Source organism: Tamandua tetradactyla, chromosome 4 (assembly GCF_023851605.1).
Source record: "Tamandua tetradactyla isolate mTamTet1 chromosome 4, mTamTet1.pri, whole genome shotgun sequence".
NCBI lineage: Eukaryota > Metazoa > Chordata > Mammalia > Pilosa > Myrmecophagidae > Tamandua > Tamandua tetradactyla.
The window spans coordinates 61,870,665-61,880,487 of NC_135330.1; the positions used below are offsets into that span (position 1 = coordinate 61,870,665).

At 38.1% G+C, this 9,823-nt stretch overlaps 1 protein-coding gene across 1 annotated transcript; it reads right to left on the reverse strand.

Moving 5' to 3' along the window:
* Nucleotides 1–1,465: 1,465 nt before the first annotated feature.
* On the reverse strand, nucleotides 1,466–9,604 carry PPP1R15B (protein phosphatase 1 regulatory subunit 15B). The gene is made up of 2 exons (XM_077157516.1): nucleotides 7,077–9,604; nucleotides 1,466–4,175 (listed from the first exon to the last, which is right to left on the reverse strand). The coding sequence occupies exons 1-2, from the start codon at nucleotides 8,991–8,993 to the stop codon at nucleotides 3,960–3,962; spliced, it is 2,133 nt and encodes a 710-aa protein (XP_077013631.1). The 5' UTR covers nucleotides 8,994–9,604; the 3' UTR covers nucleotides 1,466–3,959.
* Nucleotides 9,605–9,823: the final 219 nt, after the last annotated feature.

Here is a 9,823-nt window from a genome sequence, read left to right on the forward strand (position 1 = left end):
TCATATCGGCTACTAAAGCTTATTAGTTGAAAGCATTGAGTATTGCTTAATGAATCCTCAAAGTAAGTAGGGTTAGAAGAGATCTATTTATCTTATGTATTATATCTATTGTTACAGATCTCAATATCATGCTGGATTTGCATTTTAAAGTCATAACCGACCATTGGTTTCTCTGGAGCAAATCCAGGGAGGAAGACTGGTTTGTTTTAAATTGACCATGAAGCACTCAGCTAAGTCCACAAAGAATCCTAGTTGTGTAGATTTCAAATAGTCAACATACATAGTATCACCAGTTAAGTGAAAAAAATAGCAAAACCTCTTTGACACGTAAAAATAGTCAACTCAAAAAGTTTTTTAAAAACGCACTCCGGGCAACATATTAATTTTTAGAATGTACCAAGAATACCCTTATATATTTCTACAAATGACAGTATTTCATAGGAGAAAAATGAAGATATTTCTATTTTTGTTCAAAAAAAAGGTAAAAACCCAAAGGAAAACTCCATATGAGAATATGCCAGAGACCACCAAATCCCCAAATCTATGTGCAACTATCAAGATTTCTGAGGTCAGGAATCTTTTTTGTTTTAAACTTTCTATTGAAGTAGAAAAGAAAACAGTACAATTTCTATAGAGTAGAGATCAGGGTAGGCAGAGGAGTAAGTCTGGCTTGATGTAAAGATTATTTTTATACACCTTCCTGGGGAAAGGCAGTGAAAAATTCTTAAACTGACCCCACAGTGGTAATAAAAGTCTAATCTGGTACTATCAACTCAATATATACTAAATGTTGGTTTCTTTCCTTCCTTTCAGTTCAGAAATACACCTTGAAGTAACATTCTTCATTTTTTTCAAATGCATGAATTAAGAATTATTCCCTAGTCCATTAATAGGCTTGCCATAACCCAAATGTTTGTCTTTTTCTTCAGGGTAATTTTTTTACCATCATATTATTCGATACTGTAAATGAGAGAACATCTTGATTCATAATGCCATGGTTACCCTGAACAATAATGCATAAAATAGTGACGCAGATTTCCCAACTACTTAGGGGAAATACTATACTAAGTTTAGCATATGAATTGTACTACTTCTGCAAATACCCTATTTATTTTACTGTTTTCTGTACAGCAGAAGTGGACGGCTGAGGCCAATTTCAGAATTAAAGCCCCAACCTCTTAGAAAGTTCTTTCATATTCTAAGAACCAAATTCTTCTATTACTTAAATGTGGTTTGCAATTAATATTTATCCTGGCCATCCCTCCCCTTTATTACCTGAGGTGCAATTTATGGGCCATATAACCTTTTTTAAACCATACAAATGTGTTCAGTACATCTAAGTTTAGAGTGCTTCTATAAAAATACGATTTAATCCTGAAAATCTTGCTCAGTAATTCCAAACCCAATATAAAGTACTATGAAGCCTATAATATAAAGTTGAACCAAAATAGCATGTAACATTCAATAACTGCAAATATATTTATTACAATTTACAGATTAGTTAAACAGTTTTATACACAAATATAATTTTAGCTATAAAATCCCAACTGGTTATATTTAAATCATTGGATCTGTAGAAGCCAATCTAGTCCCCTAATTTCACCTTCTTTAAATTATAAAAAAATAAAATCTGATAGTTCTGATTTTAAGTTAAAGATGAAGAGGTGCTGTTTTCACATTTCAACACTCAAAAATGGAAATTTTACCTGTCTATACAAAGTCTTTCACATGCTACATTGACACTTAAAGCACCATTACAAGAGTTTAAATTACAGAATATTCAGTCAAAACCTCCTAGGATTTTGTTTTTAAGACTGTGGGGATTTAACTTTGCTCTAACATTAGAATTAGGTTGAAACTGATAATTCGTTCTTCTCCTTCTGTTCACCTTAAAAATGGTCCCTTCTGTCTTTCTCATAACCATCTATCAACTTCTTTTAAAGCAGGGTAATATGTGGGAGAATTCTTAACCAAGCATTTACTCATTTGGTAGTGAGGTTTGAATCCCAACGAAATAATTTTCCAAAATTCAATGACTGTAAAGATGGCCCATTATTTTCAAATATGCAAAGGGGCTAGATTTCAGAAACACAAAAAATAACCTAAATCTCTAAAATAAAACAGTATACTTAGTCTGGTCTTAAAAGAATGCCCATATACTTTTAAAAAGTTTTTTTCATCAAAAGATGGCTACTTTCCAATTGACACAGCTGGTTTTTAAAACCAGCCTGTTTTCATGGTATTATATCAGACTGTATAAAACCATTTCCTAAAGTGGAGTTCAACAAAATAAGTAGAATAAGGGCTCTGCAAAAATCTGACCAATTTTTGTGGTGTTGTACTCTCAGTGTGTTGTTATATATATATATATATACATATACACACAAACATCAGAGGTGGTTCTTAGAGCAAATCAGCTAGAAATAAAATGACCAGGTAGATTATAAACTGAGGTAGTAACCCTGCAAGCACTTCTGATGAAAAATTCATTCCCTTACTGAAATAAATTTCAATATCAAGAGGTCATTCCTTCTACTCATGTCTTCCATTAGCTGTGTGACAGGACGCACATGGAAGAACAATAATTCCATTAAAAAGTCGGATGATATTCCTTCAATCTAATACACAACACCATATAGAGCTAACCAAATAAACCAAGCACAACCTTAGTCACTGCAAAACCCTCAACTCAAAAGAAAACTTTGGACTAAAAATACTAAGACTTTTTTTGTTGTTAAATCTATAGTTCTAACCTTGCCTAAAAGGGGTCAGGCCTGGTAGTTACTTCTCCCATGATTAAGATACTGGAACACAATAATCTTGAACAGTGACTGATGTCCATATTTTACACTTCAAACTGGAAAGTTCAGAACTACCCATTTCCAAGTTTATAGCGTCACCCTGACAGGTTTTAAAAGTGACAGTGCTGAGGCATGATATTAGTAACACTGGTTTTCTGCTGAGAGCATATACGACAAATTCAAATTGCTTTACAATGTCTCCTACCTTCTTCCTAAGAAAATTCTAGTATTTTAAGTTTAAAAAACAAATTCAAATTCCTATGCTGCAATTATTACTTTCTGGAATTTCTTACATCTTCTACCTGTTGAAAGATGTAAATAACCACATTCAACTGAGAACTACAGCAACATATACCAAACCCTCTCCAAAGAACTGTCTGCACAAAAATTAAACATAATAGATGTTAAAATTTGGCAAAAATATGCAGCTATCCCAAAGTAGTAAAAATTACAGCATAAACAGGTTTTGTGACAGACCTTGGAAATATAGGTAAAATTTAACCCAGAAATAAAAATCTACCACACATTTTCAACCAAAGTCATTTTTAAAAGAAAAAGAAAAAAAAAGACACATGATAATATATTTTAAGTTGGTAGCATATATAAGATTATTTTCTTAGCCTTAAGGTAAAAGGGTCAAATCACAGAAATAAAAAAAAAAATAGAGAAAAAAATAAAAGCCAATTCATTTTCTAAATGTTGGGGGTAGGGAAAAAACCCCAGTTTTTAGACGGGTACACATAATTTAAGTTAGAAATGAAAATGGGCTTTGAACCCTATAAATATTGTTTCCCAAGAAAATAAGATGTGAAAGTGCAAAATTAAAACTTAAAAGGTCCCCTTTTTGTCTTTGCATGTAAATGACATTAAAAAACACATCCAACTAAATCAAAAAAGAAATGCCTTCAAAAAAGGAAGGACTAGAAATAATCACACCATATCATCCTTCATTATCAGGGCTTAGGCTCTTCAAACCTGGAATTTCTAAGTGGGATGTTGCAAAAAAAAAAAAAATTAATCTAGGTTAATAGATCCAAGTTGCATTTTCTCTAAAGATAAATGTCAAAGGACAGCTGCCAATTTTTGTTCTTAAAAGAAACCTCTTAAGTAAGAGGTAGCATATATGCTAGTGCTAGAGGCTGTCAAATCATTTTAACATTACTCAAAACCATTAAGTCCTTTGAAGGATGTTTCCTGGAATCTATTAAACATTCTTTCTCTGTGCTCAAATGTCAAGCAATATCCAATAGCATCTTCTGTTTCTTGAATTCGTTTCTGGAACCTGCATCCATCCCGTGCAAATTCTTCCCAGGGTCCTTTGCGATCCTCATCACCACTTATATAATACTCAGTAACTTCTTCAAGAAAGGTTACCTATAAAGACAAAGACCAATTTAATTACTCTAGGATCTTACAATCAGCACCAAGGTCAAGAACTCTTTAAGCTACAAATTCTTTCAGAATATCAAATATTTTACAGGAATATTTGGTCCCAATCATAACAACAGTAAAAATAAGAAAAAATTCTGACTGGATGACATTTTAACAAAACAGAAGGCAAATACCATCTGGATTTCCTTCATTCAGTCATATATATCCTTCCTCTTTGGATTCTGGTGTTAAGAAAATGAATCCAGATGGGGAACTGAAATTTTCCTGCTATTATTAATCCCTGCTTTTTTTCTTTTAATTCCTTAAGGAAATACAGTTCTCTTTAATGTATTTGTTACTCCAAACTGATAGATGTTTCTGAATTTTCTAAAATAAGAATATCTCAGAAAATAACTACTATGACCCTTGAAGTTAAAACTTTTATTACAGCACAAAGGCTTTATGTAACAGTTTTTCCACTTATTCCTATTCTTCCTTTTTCTTTTTTTTTTTTTTAAAATTCACTTTTCAGTGCTTTCCAATTTCTGGATCATGAACATGTATAACTGTTTTGTATTATAAGTTTTGTGATCAGAATACAGAAAAAAACTTACTTGCTAAAGGGCAACAATTTATAGCTTTTAAGGATATGTCACTATAAGAGACTTTGTAGTTACGACAAAAACTCTGTATTCCCATTCAATATGCTAGCACTATATACACATGGAGCTGTAAATATTTTAATATACAGGATGACATAGAATGAGTGACAGTCTCTTTTAAAATCTTAATTTCTAATACAGAAGTTTCTTTCTAAAATATCAAACTCCAAAGATTACATTCTTGCTTTAAAGTCTGTTCAGTAGTTTCATCAGCCAATCCTACTGTGGCCTGTAGTACTTTCATTCTCTTTACATCAGGTCACAGAATGCCCCCGAGGACAATTAGTAAGTATGTAACACCTTACCAGATATTGCATTCTAGTCATTACATATGCATAGTATCACTAAGACAAATAATAATAAAATAATAAACACTTATAGTGTTTACCATATGCCAGGTTCCTTTCAAAGCACTTAATAATTTTTTATCTCATTTAATCCTCCCATTGATCCTATGATTAGGATTACTATAGTAACCTAATTGTGCAGATAAGGAAACAGGGACAGTGTTCATAGACTTGCTTCTAAGTGGTATAATAGGATTCAAACTCTGAATCTAGCTCCACAAGCTGCACCGTACCATGACTCAAAGTATTTTAAACTCCTGGACCTGAAAGCCTTCTTCTAGAAATTAGGCACTACCCATTATTCCCATATACATAAAGAATGGCAAGTAGTCAAAGGCTGTCACATAATTTCTCCTTATGACAGACACAGTCTTTTATAAGTTTTGCTTCTAGTTAATATTCAAGTCTCAAGTTGACTTCATTCCTCTAGTTTTTACTCTTTGAGAAAGCTAAAATGAGACCTGAGACTGACTGTCCCTGAACAGTAAGAGAAACTATTTAAAGGCAGGGCAATGAATTATGAGTTTACTTACTCATCTCTTAAATTTTGCAATTCATACAGGAGATATTTCCTTTTCCATTAGATAAATGTGAAATTCGAGGCCATGAGGGGTCAAGTAACTTTCCAGCCTGGCTGTCTCTCCAAGTCTCTTGGCCTAACACTCAGATGCCAAGTGTGCCTTCCACTGCCCTACTATGTTCCTTACCTATTTACTCTAAATAGGTTGTTTTGTCAGGGGTCCCTTAAAAGGATAGAGAAAAGTCCTCTAATCCTCACATTTATGGACGTATGAACTAAAGTTCAACTTTTAATACGACATCTGTTTTCATGGGTAATACATGAAAGTACCAACATTTAGAATCATTTATACCCGAGGAATAGTCTCAAAGAATTAAGCTAGCCATTTGGAACCAACAGATTATGACACTGTACACTTGAAACTCCCTTATGCTGCAGAATATAAAGTCAATAACTCACCCACTCCTTTTTCTTTCCAAATAAGGGTCAAGGTAACTAAAGAAACTTTCCCTCTACATTAAAAAAAATACCCTTGAATGTTTTAGGGGATTTTTTCCCGAATTAATAACTTTAGCTGAATAAAGAGGAGAAAAATGAAGCAATTCAAAAGAATTCCAAAATAAGATTAATCTGACAATGTCCTGAAAGAATAAAATGCTCCATGAAGATTTAAGACTAGCCTGGGAATAGGAAGGAAACATCAATATAAACCAAGTAAGTGACCATCACTGTTTACATATGATTACTAACCTGTAGTTGGCCAATACGAACTTAGTACTGCATTCTTAAGAAAAGCTAATATCATTCCGGGAATTGTTTTTGACTGTCAATCAAAACCATGCCATGTCAAAAAGTTTCTAATACTGAAATTATTAATTTTCTTTTATGGCAAAACAACCATCATAGCTTTGGGTTCTAATGGACATAAGTAAAGACTACTAGTATATAAATAAAATATTAAGTGTCTGCAAATGACTTAACAGATTAAAACCATTTTAAAACTCTATGGCTATTATAGGACCTTCCCAATCTCTGGAAAAATTAAACCATGCACACATAAACAAGGTTTAGTTTTTCTATTCCCTGAAAGAGTGAAAAGTTGAAGACTGTAAGGAAACTACTGAGCGCTGCCAAGCCAAATGGAAAAAGCATTTTCCTGCTAACAGCTACACACCAGCATCTTCGTTTTGGGTAACAAACCTCTTTGTGAGAATGAAAAAAAGGGGGGCGGGGACCACTTGCACAATTTTTAATCTTATGAATTCAGAAATCTTTAAAAATATGCATTACTATGCCTCAAAAAGTCATGCTACTATATTTAGCCATATCAAAACAAAATAGTGTCAAGAGAGTAAAAGAAAGAAAAGAAACAAACCTTTTTTCTTTTGATATGCACATATCTTTCTCCAGAAAGAACTCCACACTGTGCCAAGTCTGGACATTCACTTTCTTGGCTCCCTAACAACTGTACCTTACAGGAAAGTAAAGCTTTACACTCAGAAACAGCCACAATAGATTCAAGCGATCTCTCCAAGTCGCGATGGCCTTTCCAATTTTTCCCTGATGTTTGAAAAGGAGCCTTAAAATTTAAAAGGTTGTAGGGGTCACCGGAATTAGAGAAAGAATTCCACAGTTTGAGATTTTCTATTTCATCTGCACTAGACATGCAGTCATCTTCCTCTTCAGAATTATGGTAAAAAGACTCAGAAAGTCTTCCAGTCTGGGGAGAATTCTCTAGATCAGACTTGTCAGACAAATTCTTCTCTGAATCAGAAGGGTCTCCAGGAACAAGTCTGGCAGCAGTCTGAATTGGTGCTGTAAAGTTTTGGGGATTATAAGGATCTACACTGCAAAAAGAGTTCCAAAGGTGAAGCCCTTCAGAGTCTTCTTCAAGGTCTGATTCTGAAAGTGGGCTTTCACTATCAAAACCATCATCCTCAGCTTCTTCATCCCAATGGTCATCTTCAGAATCAGAATTTGTTTCCAGGTCGCTGGGTGGACCTCCCAAAATGTAATCTATCAATTTGTTACTACAAGCTGGTCTGGCAGAAACGGGAAGGTCTTCTTCTATGTCTGAGTACTCAACTACCCTAATGTGGTCCTGTTCAGACTCTGGTGCCACAGACACCTCACAAGATGGACAGCTTTCCAAAGGGTCCTGTTTTTTCCAAGTAAGTGGAAGCTCTTTGGGCAACAATTGTATTTCTTCTTCCTGAGCGGTTCCAGGAATGGCTCCTGTAGAGGGAACAAGCTGTGTTGGGTTATCTCTACAATGTTTCAGATCAAGCTGCAGAAGGTTGTGTTCCTCCTCCAGACTGTGGTAGCCATGATCTTGGTCGGGCGTGGGTAATACTTGCCCCTTGTTAGCCTGCTGAAGGAATTCCAGCCTTTTCATGCGAAGATGGTGGATTTCTGGCAACCCTTCTCTAGAAAGAGGTGGACATCCCTGCCAGGAGGCTCTAGTGATCTCTGTACTCAGTGGCTGGGGATGACAAAGGTCATCGGCCAGACTGTTACTATTTAGGGTTAGTGTCTGGATATCAACTAGCTCGCTACTTCCAACACTATTCTCACAGCTGAGCTCTACCGGGGGAAGGCAATCCAGATAGGAAGGTTTTAGCAAACAGGAGACTACGTTGAAATTGCTTAAGTGCTGAATGTCTAGAGACCCCGAAGGCGAAGAGCCAGGTTCCTGGTCAGAGAACAGACCAGCTTGAAAGCTACTCGGCAACAACTCCACTCCCCACAGCTGTTGCTTTACGTGAAAAGCGTGTGCTTCAGGGTCCAAAACACTTCCCTCGGCTTTAAGTTCCAATTCTAGAGCTGGGGACGAGCACTGCCAGCGTATCCCCTCCTCCAGCCAATCAAGGGGGCTGGGATTCGAGTCGTCCGAAGGGCCAAGCCGCAAGCAACTCACAGATTTCTGCGCTGTGGAGGTGCCTGGCTCCTCTCGTCCCCTCAGGGCTCTCAGGACGCTGTAACTTCCAGCAAAATCTAGCCATCTGGTAGGAATCATTCCACCGAAAAGCTGGCTCCACATCAGCAGCTTCTGAAACAAGGTGGGGAGCGGGGCAAATAGCTGAGAAAGCAGCTTCATCCAGTAGCTGGTCCGAACCTGGGGCTGGGGAGAGGAAACCAGGTGAGGGTTCCCGGAGTTTTCTGGGGCGGCAGGTGTCGGGAACTTGGAAGAAGAGCCTGGTCGTGATCGCCGAGGAAAAAGGAAGGACCGCCAGAACCCCGAGCCCACCTGAGCGGCAGACCGTTTTCGCGAGCACTCTGCGCTCGGCTCCATCTCCTTTTTCTTGGCAATCTCTCGGGTACTCGGAGTTCAGGAACTGGAGATCGGACGAGATTCGAAAGCGGCCTAAACAGCCTCGGCCTTGACGAGAGGCGGAATCGGTGCTTCGGGCCGATCCCTAAGCCAGCACAGGAGCCACAGAGGAAAACGGGTTCGGCAGCAGGCGGCAGACGACAGTCCGAAAGGCGAAGCGCTGGGCGCGGCAGCGGAGGCGAAATCCATCCTGGCAGAGGAGGTGTTCTAGTCCGTCTGAGGTCTCACCACCATAGATCGGAGGCCTCCCGCGGCGGCGGCGACTTTCCACAAGAGACTGACGGTTAAAAAGCCCTTTAGCAGCGCGACCACGTAAGGGCTGGGTAAGCAGGCAGACGCGGGTGTAGGCAAAGCCCAAAATGGCCGCAGGGTCGGCGCCGAGGCAGGACACCGCCAGGAAACTCGACAAGACGAAGGATGGCCGGCGTCTACGCCACTAACCCCGCGTCCCCGAACGTCACTTGCCGACACCGGTAGGCGGGTCTTTTCGCACACTTCCGTGTTGCCGCTGATTGGGCACACCCTATCTCCCTGTCTGCTTCCTTACTCTCGGTAGACCCGGCTCGCACGCGGGAGGTTGCATCAGCCGTGCAGAGTTTTACGCATGCGCAATTGTTACCCTGAGGTCTCCTAGGAGATCGCCCCAGTCGCCCTTTGTGCTAAAGGGGAGGGAGGTGGGGAGCGCTTCAAGATAGCTGGAAAATTCCCTGGAGCCATTTTAATGGCCTAATGCACTTTTAATGGCCTTATGCTAGACGTGCATATATCGGGGTTCCAATATTGTTAATGCT

Excerpts from the sequence above, each read along its gene's own strand:
- PPP1R15B (XM_077157516.1), bottom strand. The coding sequence starts at position 8,993 with ATGGAGCCGAGCGCAGAGTGCTCGCGAAAACGGTCTGCCGCTCAGGTG. Across the intron at positions 4,176-7,076 it reads TGCATATCAAAAGAAAAAAG|GTAACCTTTCTTGAAGAAGT; the intron begins GTTTGTTTCTTT and ends TTGTCTTTATAG.